The following is a 16,808-nucleotide window of genomic DNA, read 5'->3' as shown; positions in this document are numbered from 1 at the left end:
AGATATAACCACACACCAAGAAGTCTTTGGGGTCCTTGACAATTTTGAGTCACAAAGCCCATGGGTATGAGAACGGCTGCTAGGCCTGGGCGCCTCCCCCAGGGCCCGTGGCTCCCCCGGAAGAAGGAGTGAGGTGCAGGGGTAGGGGCCTTGTCCCAGGAGACACGTGAACCCGGCAGCTCTTCATCAGTTCTGTCTGTTCCTTCATCCATTCGTGCATTCACCGACCTTTACTGAGAACGCTGTGGGTTGGGCCAGGGCGTGATGGGCAGTGGTCCTTTGACCTGTGGGTGGACATCGCCATGGTGCCTGGCTCAAGGAACAGAGCAGGGTGCGGGCTGGTCAGCTCCATGCACTTCCATGCCAGGCATGAGGCCCCCAGAGTCACCCACACTTTAATGACACAGATGCGATGGATACCATCTTGCTGCAAGAAGGTTTTGGAAACTGTACTCTTCAATTAATTTTCAATTAAATTTTGTTTGAAATGCTCTTTGGCCTGGAAACTGTTGAGGAGACGCAGATCACAGAATCAGTGTCGACAGCTCTGTCCGTCTCCCTGGAGGAGCAAGCAGTACAGTCCCCACCCCCATGCCTCCCGCCACCCCCGCCACCCTGGGAGTCAGAGACGAAGGAAGCACCGTTTTCAAGAGGCATTGTCAGCTCTGCTGCTTCTCACTGCCCTAAACACACCCGCCATGGGCACACACACCACACGAATGTACCCCAGGCACCCCCGCGGACACATGCTCCCCACCCTCCCATGCACGTAGCTCCCATACCCCCATAGACATGCACACACCTCCCTACCCCCACAGGGAACAAAACTATCTAATTTTTTTTAAACTAAAATTTCAGACGTTATTGACCAATAAAGCAGTGACTCCCCAGAGAAAGAGGAGAAGGAAAGCACAGCAGGGCTGGCAGGGGCACCTCCTCTCCATCCAGAGCATCCCAACCCCTCCCTGCCCGTCCATCTGCCCTGGGATGGAGAAGACCTTCCACTCTGAAGCCAACAGCTTTCGAAAATCGCCATTTTTGTGCATTTGTGCCTGGGAGTACCTCTTCCCAAAGGGAGCCGTGATGATTAGCTGCACTCTGAGTGTGTCCACGGAGGGAAAATATTTGCTCTAATGGGGTCACTTGTCAACAAGGCCAGGCTTGGCACTGAAGACCCCACTTTCCTCCTTATCATCTGGTCCCATTCCCCACGGGTGAGGCTGTTTGTGACACCAGCCTTGTTCCTGCACACTCTCCCTCCATCCGCCAGAAGGCAGGGATGGTCACCGGATCCCCACACCTCCTCCAGGGAGCCCTAGCCCCTTGTACGTCCACGCTTCAGTGCCGCGTGGCCAGCCCGGAACCAGGCCCTCAACTGCTCTTTCCAGAGCCGTATCCAGGGCTGGGGGTGGAGTGATCCTGCCCCCGTCCCCGCCAGTCTCTGCTGGACTCTCCCTGAAGGGGATGGTCCTCGGGATCATGGAGCAGGCCCCTACTCCACGGCCTGGCCTCCACCACCTCCCGCTGTGCTTCCAGCCTGATCAGCCACTCCTGGAGACCCACAGCTTCTGGACTCAAGGGGAAGGCGGGCTTCCTCTGTCCCTGTCCTGCTGGGCCCAGCACTCTCCTCCTCCCTCTGGCCTGAGACTGAGCCCTTCATTACCAGCCAGTGTGGCCACGGTGCAGCTCGTGGACTGAGTGCCCTTCGGTTGCCCAGCATCTCCAGTCCTGGGTCTTGCGGGACCCTGAGTCCTCCCCCGGCGGGTCCCCACACCCATGTTCCTGCCTGGCTGCACCAGCCTCTCAGGCTGAGACTTCTGATCTGAAGGATTGGCAGCGCTTCTGGGTCCCAGGAGGAAGACAGAGCACATCAGAGCCCCCGTCTATGCAAGATTCACAGCCTTATCTGAGGCCGAGCTCGCCGGGGGGCGTGTGTCCCCGTGGGCCCAGTTAACCACCTTGGGACTCGAGATATTTCACCTGCAGTCACAGGGTGGAAATGGCTCAGACTTTGCCCTCCAGGGCCCTCAGGGTGGGACAGAGGTGCCACTTACCAAGAGCTCTGGGCAATTAAGCACAAAATATTCGTTCAATTATTTGCTTAACAAATTAACTTAGTTCATCATGAAAAATGGAATTAATTTTATTTATCGGGTCCATGAAAGTCAAAGCAAGCCAACTTTAAAAATGCATATAATATATACAGCAACTATTTCTAGCACAATAAAGACAATTATTTTTAAATATAAAATCTAGTACTGGTAAGAGCATATCTATAGCAACTGTTGGGTAGTTATTCTTGTCTATTTTTGAGCAATGAAAAGTCAGTACTATGCAAATGTCTCTTAGTGCATTTTTATAATAAAATGTGGAGTACTTGCAAGCATTAACAAGCCCCCGCTGTGTGCTTCTTGGATGGCAGATCCTTGCTTCTTCACCTTGGCATCGGCCAGAGGAAGGCTATCGGACACCGGGCACTCACGGTCCTAGGAGGCAGGTGGAGATGCTGGGGCAGAACCTCATGCCAGAGGCATTACTCCCCTTGTTCCCCCCAACCCCCCTCCCCCTCATGGCTGATCACTGAATGTGGCCATCGTGCATCCCCCTCCTTGCACGTGGTCACTCTCGGGGCCAGCCCACTCATCTTTCTTGCCCAGAGTTCTGTCTCCCGTCCCCAAGTCCGCACCAGAACACCTGGCCATGCCTTTGTCTGCTAACGCCCGGCCTCCTCCCTGCTTCCCCAGTGGTACCCAAATCCTCTGAGAACTGGCCCTGGTCCTCTGCTGCATTGCCCGCCCCCTGTGGGCATGGCTGCCCTCTCCCAAGGGCCGCTGCTCACCGCGTCTTTCCATGGAAGGCTCTCTCCTTGGAAGTGCTCTGTGCTCCCCAGACTGTCAAGCTCATCCTCCTCTTGCACACCTCACTCCAACTTGGCCTCCATCGTGCAGGTCACTTCCTCACCTTCCCTGAGGACTGCAGGTGCCCACTCCCATTGCCCTGTTCCTCCAACCCAGGGGCCCTACAAGTCTTTGTCATTGTGTCTCCTACAGAGCCACTCCTGCTGCAAAGATTTGGTTGACTTTGTAAATTATACAGCAATAGACTGAATAGAGTTCTCAAAACTGTGCACGACACATGCTTCTTCTTTCTTAAGAATCACTGTTTTGAGACTTCTCTGGTGGTCCAGGGGTTAAGACTCCTCACTCCCAATGCAGGGGGGCACAGTTTCGATCCTTGGCCAGGGAACTAAGATCCCACATGCTGCACGGTGCCCCACACACACAAAAATTTTTTTAAAGAAAATTTACTTATGAAAATAAGAATTGCTGTTTTAATGTACAAGTTGCAACAGGATAATAATCTTTTAGATGAAAGTTCTGTGCTCAGTACTTTCTATATATCAGTTCAAATCCTAAGGAGAGCTCTTTTCGCTTGGTACCACTAATTTCATCTGCATTTTACAAGTGGGAAGCTGAGGTCCAAGAATAAAAATGAGTTTGCCTAAAGCTATATAGGTAATGAGTGGTGGGTCCAGGACTTTACCCTGAGTCTTTCTGACACCTAAGCCTGCACTTTTAACCACTGTGTGTGTCTGAAATATGTCTGCACATCTGTGTCCCCCATTAAACCATTAGGTCCCCTGAGGAACGGACTGTGCCTAATTTGTCTGGGTAACGCAGAACTGTCACAGATACTCAGTGAAACTCACACGGTGCAGACCCGGTTAGCATCTCAGCCCGTGTCAGAGGGTACATCTGCTGATTCAGACCAGACCAGATCCACCTGCATCCCCTTCAAGCAGGAAGACATGGCACGAGTCTGTAGCTCTGAGCCAGGCATCCCCGGGGCCTCATGGTGTGGCCAGGTTCTGCCTCCAACAACTGTCTTGCAGTCCAGTTTTGCGGGACATGGGGACATAGGAATTGGGTCTCCATGTCCCGCAAAGCGCCTCTTCTTAGGACTGCAAGCAGTCTCTTCTTTTTTTTTTTTTTTACTTTTTAAAATGTCAAGCTTTATCAATGTATAATTTACATATGATAAAGTAAATTGGATTAGTTTTGACAAATGCATATAGCCTTGGAGCCATCATCACAACATAGATAAAATATTTTCATCCCTCCAAAAATTTCCATCAGGCCCTTTTGCAGTCAATATCCTTCTCCAACCTCTGGCACACTGAAGGTAATGAACAGTTACCTACTGGATACAGTGAGTTCTACCGTCACTGCAAGTACAACAGAAATCTGTCATTTAATCTACCAAGCACAAAATACACCAGAAAAAAGGACTACAATAAAGGAATTCTCAATATGCAGCATGCCAACTTGAGAGCTTGTAACACAATTACTGCTGGGCCTTTTTCACTTTCTTGGTTGACTCCAACATCCATGGAATTTAAGCGACCTTCATCCTTTAAGGGAATAAGTCCCCACAAAAGGCTACTTATGCTAGAGAAATTATTTTTGCATGAACATACTCCTTGGGACCTATCAGATCTACTAAAACTTCCAAGACTCCTGTACAAGGCTCCCTAGGCTAATGAAACATATAAAGCTGACAGAACTCTGGGTACATTAAGCTTCTGTAAAGTGTTAGTTTCTGCTAGCAAAAATGACAAAATAGTATATATTTGTTCTACTATCCCCTTTTCACTTCTTGAGCTCAAGTCACAATACCAAAATAAGTTTGGCAAATGAATCCCCCAAAATACTTTGTCACCTGCTGTATTTGGAATACTTTTTTATCACTATATCTAATGTCATATCAACCTGCTCTAGACTGAAAAAGTAAGCTCATTTACATGAGCTGCTTGAATTGTGAATTTTCTAGGATACTTGCAACCATCGGGGTCCAAATGAAGGCAGTGCCCTGTGATGCTTGAAATTCAAAAGACTTTTATTTAAATTGAAAACAATACTTAAAACTGCATTTAGAGTCAAAACTCTTTTGTTTATAAAAATTATAAGGAGTATTCCTAGGTGAAGCAAAGTATTACTAGGTTAACAAGACCAGATTTGACTTTGGACTTTACTCTTTGAACAAATTGTAGAGAATGGAGAAAAAAAAATGTTATTTACAGAAAACAATATCTACATATATACTCAGAGGTACAAAGACAAAAGAGACTTAAGTATGTGCTGGCATCTCAGGAGCAGTTCTCAAAGAGCTTAGTTTTATTTCCTTGAATTTGAATTTTAAGAATGTCTACGGTCCTTCTTCATCCTCAATCTTGGGAGACAAATAGTGCTTTAAATGTCCCATATCAGCAATTTTACACTCCACGATGAGGGGTACATCTGCAGACATACTGAGTGTTACTGTAGGAGAGAGTGGAGTGGCTTTTGTAAAGAAGTTCAGGTACCTCAGTGCAAAAGTTAGCTGAACTGGTTCATTCATCTCTATGGTAACAGCTTCCTCTTCTTTATCAACATTCCTCATTTGTGACAACTTAATATTTCCATTTCCAAGTTCTCCACTTGCAGAAAATTTCACTCCATCTTTTGCACAGGAAATTACAAGAGCATCTCCAATATGACTGAGATCTCGGCATATACGTGCAAATTCACCAGAAAGCATTTTTACTACACAGCTGTACTCTTGTTCTGGAATTCCAAGCTGTTCAACATCTAAATCCATTAACTTCATTTCATAGTCTGAAAACTTTTCTTGATTTGGAGCTTCAAATACTAGTGCCAAGGTGTCCGCATTATCTTCAGCCCTGAGTGTAATGATGTCTTCATTCCCAGCACATTTCAGTATTTTGGACATGCTGGTGAGGTTCACGTCCATGGCCAAGTTGCAGTCGCAGCGATATCTGCCGAAGCCCTCGGAGTGCAGGGTGAGCTGCATCAAGGAGACAGGGGATGAATCCATGCTCTGCAGGTTCACGCCACTCAAGCTGATGTCCCAGCAGGCTTCGTTGATGAGGTCCTTAAGCGCCTCAAGCACCTTCTTCAAGATGGAGCCCTGGACCAGGCGTGCCTCAAACATGGTGGCAGAGTTGCAAGGACACTGGCTACTGGCGGAAGGAAGGAGGAAGGTGTAGCCAGCTTAGGCTTCAGAAGATGAGAGCGAGCGGGGGAACTAACCCACGAATGCTTGAGATGGAGGAAGCCCACAACCAGCCCACCGCGCCTGTAGCAGTTTAATCAAGCAGTCTCTTCTTACCCCGAGCCTGGAGACCTCCTCAGAGATGAATTCCTTTGAACCCTTTACAGAAGTCAATTCCTTGTCGATTAGCACTTAACTCATAATAGGGTTTGGGGTTGGGGGAGAGGTATTGGAAACAATAATTAATAAGAATAAGCAATAATAATAATAATAATAATAATAACTAATTTAGATTCCCAACTGCTCATTCTTTTTAATAGTAATGCTTATTCTCCTTATCAGTTCTTAAATTTATCAGTATCTATCTCTTTTCTGGACTCTCCTACACCAAACCCCCTCCCCTATAGCATGTGGGTATCATCTAGAATTTTAACTATAGTTTATTACAGATATACTTTTTTGTTTGTTTTGTCTTAGTCCTTGCTTTAGTAAGTGATTTGGTCACTCAGAGGTCCAATATTCTAGAGTTCATTTCCTTTCTTGCTATAGGGCTCTTTTAAAAAGTCTCCAAAAGAGTCTTTGTGTAATAAAATTTCTGAGGACTTCCTTAGGCATCTGAAAACATCCTTATTTTGCCAGTGTGTAAATGATAGCTTAGCTGGGTATAAAATTATGAGTTTAAAGATTGTGGTCCTTTGATATGGAAACTATCACTCTACCATCTTTCTGCATCCAGTTTTGTCATTGATAAATATGGTGTCAATCTGATTGGTGTTCCTTTAAAAATTACTGTTTATTTTCTCATTGGAAGTTTTATAATTTCATCTTCTTAATGTTCATAAATTTCACTGTAGTGTGTTGAGATGTGGCTGGCTCTCTCCCCCACTTATTGAGATTGTACATATTCCTCAAATCTGGGAAATTCTTGGTCAATAATTTTTCAAATATTGTCTCCCTCATCCTTATTGTTTTCTCCCTTCTGGGACCCTAACGTCTGAAAAGACAGTTCTTCAGTCTTCTGTATTGCTTGACTTTCTACTATGAAAAATCCTTTTCACATCTTCATTGTTTCTTTTAGAGAATTCCTAAGACTGGTCTTTTTATTTACTAATCTCAGGCTAAATTCATTTTCACATTTAACTCAGCTACTGATATTTTTTAAATAAATAAGTAAATAAAAAACTACCTCCTTGGTTTTTTTCTGTATAACTTCTTGTTCTTTCATCTTCCCAATAATCCCTCCCCACCGGCCTTCTTATTTCTTAGAAGTGATTGAACAGCCTTTTTAAAACTTCTTGTTCTGCTTTAATGGAATAAATGGAATCCTTGTTCCATTGATTCTGCTTCATCTAGTATGAATTTCTTTCTCATTCTGTTGTCTTTCTCTTTATAGCAGTTGTATTCCTAAGAAGTCTCATTACTTTGGCTGAGAGATTATACTTTCCTGAGATCTTCTCTATCTTTGCTGGGAATGGGACCTGAGGGGAGAGGATAAAGCTCATGTAAGAACTTGGTCTGCTTCTGAAGATTTTGTGGGGTGGAAGGAGGGTGCATCTCATGGTGAAGAGCATCTAGTGTTATACATCATGTCTCCTCCTTGGCACTGGTCTTATTCAAGAACTGCCTCCCTGCTGTGATTACCAAACACCTGAGCAGAGAGAAAGGAATGCTTGGTGGCTGGAAAGTCTGGAAGGACCTGTTTTGAACTGTGTGTCCTCCCAATGAGAGTGTAGCAGAGCCCTTGATTTACCCCCACCACCCCCGCTAGCCCTGGCATGGCTTCTCTTCTCACACAGACTAAACGGGGCTCCACAAAGCTTCTGGAATCAGTGGATTGAAGTCTGACATCAGTCTTGGAAAATCTCAGCCATGAGCTCTTCAAATACAACTTCTGCTTCACCCTCCCCACCACCTCTCTCCTTCTGAGACTCCAAATACAAGTAGGTTCATCCAGTTGACTTGGATTCAGGTCTATTTTTTCTAGTCTTTTCTTTCAGTCCACTAATCTTGTCTTCTACTGTACCCTGTCTGCTCTCAAATTTATTCAATGAGTTTAATTTTAGGTACTGTATTTTCACTTACAATGTCTAGTTGATCTTTTTTAATAGATTCTAATCCTTTTTTGAAATTCTCCATCTTTTCAGCCACTTAGTGCATCTCTCCCAGATTGTGGTTGACATATTTGTACTTGTTAATGTTAAATCTTAACATTGTGTATGTTAACCCCAGTGTCTGGATCATCTATTGATCTACTTTTATTGACTGCTTTTTAGCAATCATTACTTGTATTTTCATACTTCATATTCATGTAAGTTTTGATTGTAGACCAGACATTGTGCATACAAAAACAATAGAGACTAAAGTTGATATGACTGTTCCTCTGAAGGTTCCCCTTCCCCGCCCCCAGATAGAAATAATCACCTCAACCTAATTAGAAATTGAGCTGGTTCAAGACCGGGTTGCAGCATTAGAATTAATCCACACTTGTGTTTTCCAAGTCTGAAGGATGATGCCTGTGTTAGTCTAGGTTCTCCAGAGAAACAGAACAAATAGGGTAGAAAAGGAGATTTATTGTGAGGAATTGACTCATAGGAGATGTCCCAGCTCAAGCAACAAGGCAGAAAGAAAAGGGACAGATTTCTTCCTCTGCCTTTTTGTTCTATTTAAGCCTTCACAGTATTGGAGAGGGTCTTCACATGGGGAAGGGCCATCTACTTTACTGAGTCCACCAAGTCCAATGCCAATCTCATCCAGAAACACCCTGGCAGACACACCCAGAAAGAATGCTTAATCAGATATCTGGGCATCTTCAGATCCAGTCAAGTTGACCCGTAAAATTAACTATCACAAAGTCTGACAGGGGGTGTCCCTAGCAAATGAGGTAGTTGGAGACCTCACTGCCTTTCCAGCCCAGCTGCTCCATCTCTTGCACCCCGATACTCAGCAAGGAATCTGCAGGAGAAAACAGCTACATCTCTTGGTCTCCTCTAGATTCTAATCTCTCATGCCATCCCACATGATTTTCAAAATATTCATGAACTTATCTTTTTCCCAGGACAGTCCCTTTGCCTAGGAAAGCCCCAACACTAGCCTCTACCCAGACTCAGAAAATGTCCTCAGGAAAGTAAATGGTTGGTGATTGCAGCTCACCTAGGAATGGCTCTGCCTGCTCTTGAATTTTTAAAAATTGAAATATAACAATATTGTGTTAATTTCATGTATACCACACAGTGATTTGATATTTGCATACATTATAAAATGATCACCGTAGTAAGCCTAGTAACCATCTGTCCCCATACAAAGTTATTACAATATTATTGATAATATTCCTTTTTCTGTATATTACATCCCCATGATTTATGTATTTTATAACTGAAATTTTGTACCTCTAAATCCCCTTCGCCTATTTCACCCAATCCCCCACCCTCTTCCCCTCTGGTAACCACCCATTTCTTCTATCAATGAATCGGATTTTGTTTTGTTTACTTTCTTTTGTTTTTTAGACTACACATATAAGTAAAATCATACTTGTCATATTTGTCTTTCTCTGTCTGACTTATTTCACTTAGCATGATACCCTCTAGATCCTTCCATGTTGTTGCACATGGCAAGATTTCATTCTTTTTTATGGCTGAGTAATATTCTATTATGTATAAATATCACATGTTCTCTACCCATTTCTGTCTGTGGATGGACATTTAGGTTGCTTCCATACCTTGGCTATTGTAAATAATGCTTCAGTGAGCATTGGAGTGCATATATCTTTTCAAATTAGTGTTTTTGTTTTCTTTGGAAAAATACCCAGAAGTGAAATTGCTGGATCATATGATAGTTCTATTTTTAATTTTTTGAGGATCCTCCATACTGTTTGCCACAGTGGCTGCACCAATCTACATTCCCAGCAATAGTGCAGAAGGATTCCCTTTTCTCCAAATCCTTGTCAACACTTATTATTTGCTGTCTTTTTGATGATAGCCATTCTGACAGATGTGAGATAGTATCTCCCTAAGGTTTTGATTTGCATTTCCCTGATGACTAGTGATGTTGCGTATCTTCTCATGTGTCTGTTGTCCATCTGTATGTTTTCCTGGGGAAAATGTCTATTCAGGTCCTCTGCCCATTTTTAATTGATTGCTCTTTTTTTATGTTGAGTTGTTTGAGTTGTTGTTTTGTTTTGTTTTGTTTTTGGTATATTTTGGACATTAACCCCTTACTACAAATATTGTTTGAAAATATTGTCTCCCATTCAGTAGGCTGCCTTCTCATTTTGTTGATGGGTTCCTTTGCTGTGAAACAGCTTTTTAGTTTGAGGTAATCCCATTTGTTTATTTTTGCTTTCATTTCCCAGCCTGCAGAGACAGATCCAAAAAGAATATTGCTAAGCCTGATGTCAAAGAGTATATACTGCCTGAGTTTTCTTCTAGGAATGTTATGGTTTCAAGTCCAACATGTAAGTATTTAATCCACATTGAGTTTATTTTTGTATATGGTGTGAGAGTAGTCCAGTTTGAGTCTTTTGCGTGTAGCTGTCCAGTTTTCCCAGTATCATTTATTGAAGAGACTGTCTTTTCCCCATTGTATATTCTTGCCTCTTTGGTCATAGATTACTTAACCATATAAGCCTTGGTTTATCTTGGTGCTCTCTACTGTGTTCCACTGATCTATGTGTCTGTTTCTGTGCTGGTACTATGATGTTCTGATTACTACAGATTTGCAGTATAGTTTGAAATCAGGGAATATGATACCTCCAGCTTTGTTCTTCTTTAGAGGCTTTGGCTATTTAGGGTCTTTTGTGTTTCCATACACATTTTAGAATTATTTGTTCTATTTCTGTGAAAAATGCCATTGGTGTTTTGTTAGATATTGCATTGAATATGTAGATTGCCTTGGGTAGTATGGTCATTTTAACAATATTAATTCTTCCAATCCATGAACAATGTGTATCTTTCCATTTGTTTGTGTCATCGTCAATTTCTTTCCTGAATGTCTTATAATTTTCAGAGTAGAAGTCTTTTATCTCCTTGGTTAGATTTATTCTTAAGTATTTTATTCTTTTTTGATTTGCAGTTGTAAATGGGATTTTTTTGTTAATTTCTCTTTCTGATAGTTTGTTATTGGTGTAAAAATATGCAACAGATTTCTTTATATTAATTTTGTATCCTGAAACTTTACTGAATTCATTTATTTGTTCTAATAGATTTTTGGTGACATCTTTAGGATTTTCTATATATAAGTTTATGTCATCTGCAAACAGTGACAGGCTTTTTTTTTTTCCTTTCCAGTTTGGCCTTTTATTTCTGTTTCTTGTCTGATTGCTGTGGCTAAGACTTCCAATACAGTGTTGAATAAAAGTGGAGACAGTGGGCATCATTATCTTCTTCCTGATCGTAGAGGGAATGCTTTCATTACTGAGTATGATGTTAGTTGTGGACTTATCATATATGGCCTTTATTATGTTGAGGTACACTCCCTCTATACCCACTTTGTTGAAAGTTTTCATCATAAACGTATGTTGAATTTTGTCAAGAGACTTTTCTGCATTTGTTGAGATGATCATATGATTTTTATTCTTCAATGTGTTAATATGGTATATCACATTGATTGATTTGTGGATATTGAATCATCCCTGCATCCCTGGTATACATCCCACTTGATCATAGTGTATGATCCTTTTAATGCACTGTTGTATTACGTTTGCTAATATTTTGTTGAGGATTTTTGCATCTGTGTTCATCAATGATATTGGCCTGTAATTTCCTTTTGTGTGTGGTATCTTTGTCTGGTTTTGGTATCAGAGTGATACTGGTCTCAGAGAATAAATTTAGAAGCATTCCTTTCTTTCCAATTTTTAGGAAATATTTTTACAAGAATAGATATTAACTCTTCTTTAAACGTTTGCTAGAATTCACTTGTGAAGCTGTCTGATCCTAGACTTTTGTTTGTTGGGACTTTATTACTTATTCAATTTCATTAGTGGTAATTGGTCTGTTCATATTTTCTATTTTTTTCTGATTCAGTCTTGAGATGAATTACAATATGTAATTGTTCTTAGTAATCTTATAACCCTTTGTATCTCTGTGGTGTGGGTTGTAACTTCTCTTTCATTTCTGATTCTTGTTGGACTGATCTTTTTATCATTATGTAATGTCCTTCTTTTTCTCTTGTTACAGTCTTTGTTTTAAAGCCGATTTTGTCTGTTATAAGTATTTCTACCCAGTTTCTTTTTGTTTCCATTTGCTTAGAATACATTTTCCCATCCCCTCACTTTCAGTCTGTGTGTGTCTTTAGATCTGAAATTAATCTCTTGTAGGCAGCATATTTATGGGCTTTGTTTTTTTGTCTCTTGTTTTTTTTTTTAATACATTCAGCCACTCTATGTCTTTTGATTGGAGCATTTAGTCAATTTACATTTAAAGTAATTATTGATAAGTATGTGCTTATGGTCATTTGTTTTGGTGTTGTTTTGTAGTAAATTTTTTGTTCTTTTCTTCTTCTTTTGCTCTCTTACCTTGTGATTTGATGACTATCTTTAGTTTTGTTTGGATTCCTTTCTCTTTTATTTGTGTGTATCTATTATAGTTTTTTTTTTTTTTTTTTTTTTTTTTTTTTTTTTTGGCGGTACCCGGGCCTCTCACTGCTGTGGCCTCTCCCGTCACAGAGCACAGGCTCTGGACGCGCAGGCTCAGTGGCCATGGCTCATGGGCCCAGCCGCTCCTCAGCACGTGGGATCCTCCCGGACCGGGGCACGAACCCGCATCCTCTGCATTGGCAGGCGGACTCTCAACCACTGTGCCACCAGGGAAGCCCTATATGATTATGTTAAATTGATAAATTTGAATACATTCTAACTTTGCATTTTTACTCCCCCCTCACATTTTATGTTTTTGACATCATATTTTATATCTTTTTATTTTGTGTATTCCTTAACCACTTCTTGTGGATATAGATAATTTTACTACTTTTGTCTTTTAACATTCCTACTAGCTTTTGCTTATATGTAAAACTCTTTATTTCACTTTCAAATCTGGATGAAAGTCTTGCCAAGTAGAATATTCTTGGTTGTAGATTTTTTTCCTTTCCTCACTTTAAATATATCATGTTACTCCCTTCTGGCCTACAGTTTCTGCTGAAAAGTCAACTGATGATATTATGGGGGTTCCCTTGTATTTAACTAGTTGCTTTTCTCTTGCTGCTTTTAAGATTCTCTGTCTTTAATTTTTGCCATTTTAATTACAATGTGTCTTTGTATGGATCTCTTTGAGTTTATCTTCTATAGGACTCTCTATGTCTGTTTCCTTCCCCAGGTTAGAAGTTTTCTGTTATTATTTCTTTAAATAAGTTCTCTGTCCCATCTTCTCTCTATTCTCCTCTTGGGACCTCTATCATGCAAATGTTACTGTGTTTGGTATTGTCTCAGAGGTCTCTAGCCTAAGTTTTTAAAATACTTTTTTCTGTTCAGCTGGGGAGATTTCCCCTACTGTCTCTTCCAATTTGCTGATCCGTTCCTTTGTATCATCTAACCTACTGTTGATTCCTTCTGGTGTATTTTTCATGTCAGTTATTGTATTCTTCAGCTCAGTTTTGTTCTTCTTTATATTTTCTAACTCTGTTGAAATTCACACTGTATTCATCCATTCTTCTTCTGAGTTCCTTGAGTATCTTTATGATCATTACCTTGAACTTTTTTTTTTTTTTTTTTCTTTTTGCTGTATGCGGGCCTCTCACTGTTGTGGCCTCTCCCGCTGCGGAGCACAGGCTCCGGATGCGCAGGCCCAGCGGCCATGGCCCACGGGCCCAGCCGCTCCGCGGCATATGGGATCCTCCCAGACCGGGGCACGAACCCGTATCCCCCGCATCGGCAGGTGGACTCTCAACCACTGCGCCACCAGGGAGGCCCACCTTGAACTTTTTATTGAGTAGATTGCTTTATTTCTACTTCATTTAGTTCTTTCTCTGAGGTTTTGTCTTGTTCCTTCATTTGAAACAGATTCCTCTGTCTCTTCATTTGGTCTAATTTTCCGTGTTTATTTCTATGTATTAGGTAGGTGGGTTATGCCTCTCCACCTTGGAGAAGTGATTTTATGTTAGAGATGTCCTATGGGCTGAGCAACATGCTCCCTCTGGCCACAAGAGCTATGTGCCTAGGGATGTCTTCTATGTGGGCTGCATGGACCCTTCTGTTGTGGTGGGGCCAACTGCTCTGGGCATGTTGGTAGGTGGACTGACCCCTGACCCTGCCTCGTGTAGTGGCTGTGGGCCCACTGGTAGGCAGGTAAGCCCCAGATGCTAATAGGCTAGAGGGAGGATGTCAAAATGGCACTTGCCAGCACCGGTGTCATCACGGTACAAACAGCTCCCAGAAATGACTGCCACCAGCTTCTTTATCCTCAGGGGGTTCCCAGCTGCGGCTCCCCAAGATCAAAAATTGGGTCTAACCCAGGATCCTTTCAAACTACTGCTCTGCACTGGGATTCAGAGTGTGGGAGGTTTTGCATGTGGCTTTTCAGAGCAGAGTTCTTATTTCCTACAGCCTTCTGGCTTTCCTGAAAGTAAACCCCACTGATTTTCAAAGCCAGATGCTCTGGGGTCTTATCCTCCCAGTGCAGGACCCCTACCTGGGGAGCTGATGTGGAGCTCAGACTTTTGCTCCTTGGGAAGAACCTGACTATGGGTCACTGACCCAGAGTTGTGGGTTCTGACTATACTGCATCTCTGCCCCTCCTACCTGTCTTGCTGTGGCTCCTTCTTTATATCTTTAGCTGTGGGAAATCTTTTCTGCTACTCTTCCAGTCTTTCTCATTGAAAATTGCTCTGTTAGTAGTTGTAATTTTGGTGTGCCCGTGGAAGTAGGTGAGCTCAGGGTCTTCCTACTCAGCCATCTTGGGGAAGCTCTCCTCAATAAACTTGCCTGCTCTGGAATTTAATTTGTCTTGTCCTTTGTACTCCCATGGCTGTCCAATGTCTTTATAACTATAAATTTCCTAGTTGCTATGGTGGGAGCAATGGTCTGCTGATTCTTAGTATAAACCATGTAGAAGTTGACACCCCTTACAGTGGTTAGGGGGCAGAAAATTATTGCCCAGTGCCCGGGGGAAGGGGCAAGGGCACACAGTGAGAACTCCCCTTCTCATATCCCATCACCAGAATCTACCCTTTTTCTACTCTAGGGCATAATTCCTCCCTCTACTCACTTACCCAGAAAAGCCCAAGTACCCAGAGGTTCTCGAGGTTTTATTTATTTTTTACAGATTCACCAACTTGCCTCTGTTTTTTGGTGCATCACTGAGATTGATTTTGGGGCAGGAGCCAGTGGTAACCCATGTTAGTGACTCATCATATCATGCACCAGAATTACAGCAGAGACCCAGCTCTCCCCCATATTATCTGTATCCCCCTGAGCAAGTCACTTCACCTCTCCTTTCCACAACTGCAAAACAGTGTTGACCTAGATCACACACCATTCAAATGGGTATTAAAAAAATCCTGAAATCTTTAAATGTTATGTCCATGTAAGCAATTATTATTTCTTGCTCTTTGAAAGCAATACTCTTATAGAATCCATCAGTATCACTACTTTGAAAAAGTAGTACATAGAATTCCTTTACGCCCTTTACCCAATTTCCTCAATTACAAATATTTTCCCCATTTGGATCTACCATCCTCAATGATAGATAGATAGATAGATAGATGATAGATAGATGATAGATATTTTTCTCCTAAACTATTTGGGATAAGTTGCAAACACCACGTCTTTCCCCTAAATATTTTTTGTATATTTCCTGAGAATAGAGATATTCTTAACAGGAAATGAAGTAAGAATACAATACTCATAAGTGATCTGGAGTTCATATTCCTATTTGCTAGCTATCCTATATTTCCTTTTGTGGTCATTTTGCTCAGTCCAGGGTCCAGTCCAGGATCACATGTTGGGATGAATTTCATGCCTTTTTAGGCTCATTCTTTTCTGGAATGGTTCTTCAGCCCCTCTATCTTCCCCTGAACTTGACAGTCCTGGAGAGTATGGGGTGGATATTTGCAGGGTGGCCCCAGGGTTGAATCCAGAGGATGTATTTGGGCAGATCCACCCCAGAGGTGAGGTTGTGGGTGGCACAGCACATCAGGAGGCACTTGGTAAGCTGGGGTCAAGTTTCCACCAGTCATCCCAGCAGTCACTGGAGACTCCAGGCTGAATCAGTGCTAATGGTGATGCTGCAGAGCTGTGGTTCTCGAAGTCCATCACCCCTTCCATTTATTAACTCACCTTCTACTACAGGGAAGAGCTTTTCCTTCCCCCTTGTTCATTTATTCCTTTACTTCTGTATCGGTATGATCTCATGGATTCTTGCATTATTCTATGGGTTATAATCTGCTACTGCTGTTGGCCGTCAAGGGACTGTTTGAGTACGTACCTCCTGAGTGATACCACTGTAGGGTCCCATGGGTCTCGGAGATTGTAGGATGAATGGATAAGCTGGTCAAGGGGCGAGCTCTTGGTTGTTTTGAGAAAAACCTAGTGAATCAGAATTAGCCCAGGTGCCTATTCCCTAGAGTGGTCTGCTTTTCTAGCATGAATCTCCTAGAGCCCCTGCAGGGACCCCTGCCTCCCACCAGCCTGGAGAAAGAGCCAGTCTAGATTGGACACGTGCTTTCTCACTTCCAAGCCTGCCCAGTCTGCGCTCAGCTTGAATTATCCCCCCAGACCTGCTGCCAAGGCCCCTTGTTGATCATCTCCAAAACCCCTCAGCAGGAGCGACCCT

General features: G+C 42.6%; 1 protein-coding gene across 1 annotated transcript; it reads right to left on the bottom strand.

The window, feature by feature from the left end:
- Positions 1 to 5,205: 5,205 nt before the first annotated feature.
- LOC132495422 (proliferating cell nuclear antigen-like) lies at positions 5,206 to 5,991 on the bottom strand. The gene has a single exon (XM_060107288.1). The coding sequence runs from the start codon at positions 5,989 to 5,991 to the stop codon at positions 5,206 to 5,208; it is 786 nt and encodes a 261-aa protein (XP_059963271.1).
- Between the last annotated feature and the right edge of the window lie 10,817 nt (positions 5,992 to 16,808).

Source organism: Mesoplodon densirostris, chromosome 8 (genome assembly GCF_025265405.1).
Source record: "Mesoplodon densirostris isolate mMesDen1 chromosome 8, mMesDen1 primary haplotype, whole genome shotgun sequence".
Lineage (NCBI taxonomy): Eukaryota > Metazoa > Chordata > Mammalia > Artiodactyla > Ziphiidae > Mesoplodon > Mesoplodon densirostris.
Note: the sequence above shows the minus strand (reverse complement) of the source record. Positions and strands in the feature narration are given on the sequence as shown.

Excerpts from the sequence above, each read along its gene's own strand:
- LOC132495422 (XM_060107288.1), bottom strand. The coding sequence starts at position 5,991 with ATGTTTGAGGCACGCCTGGTCCAGGGCTCCATCTTGAAGAAGGTGCTT.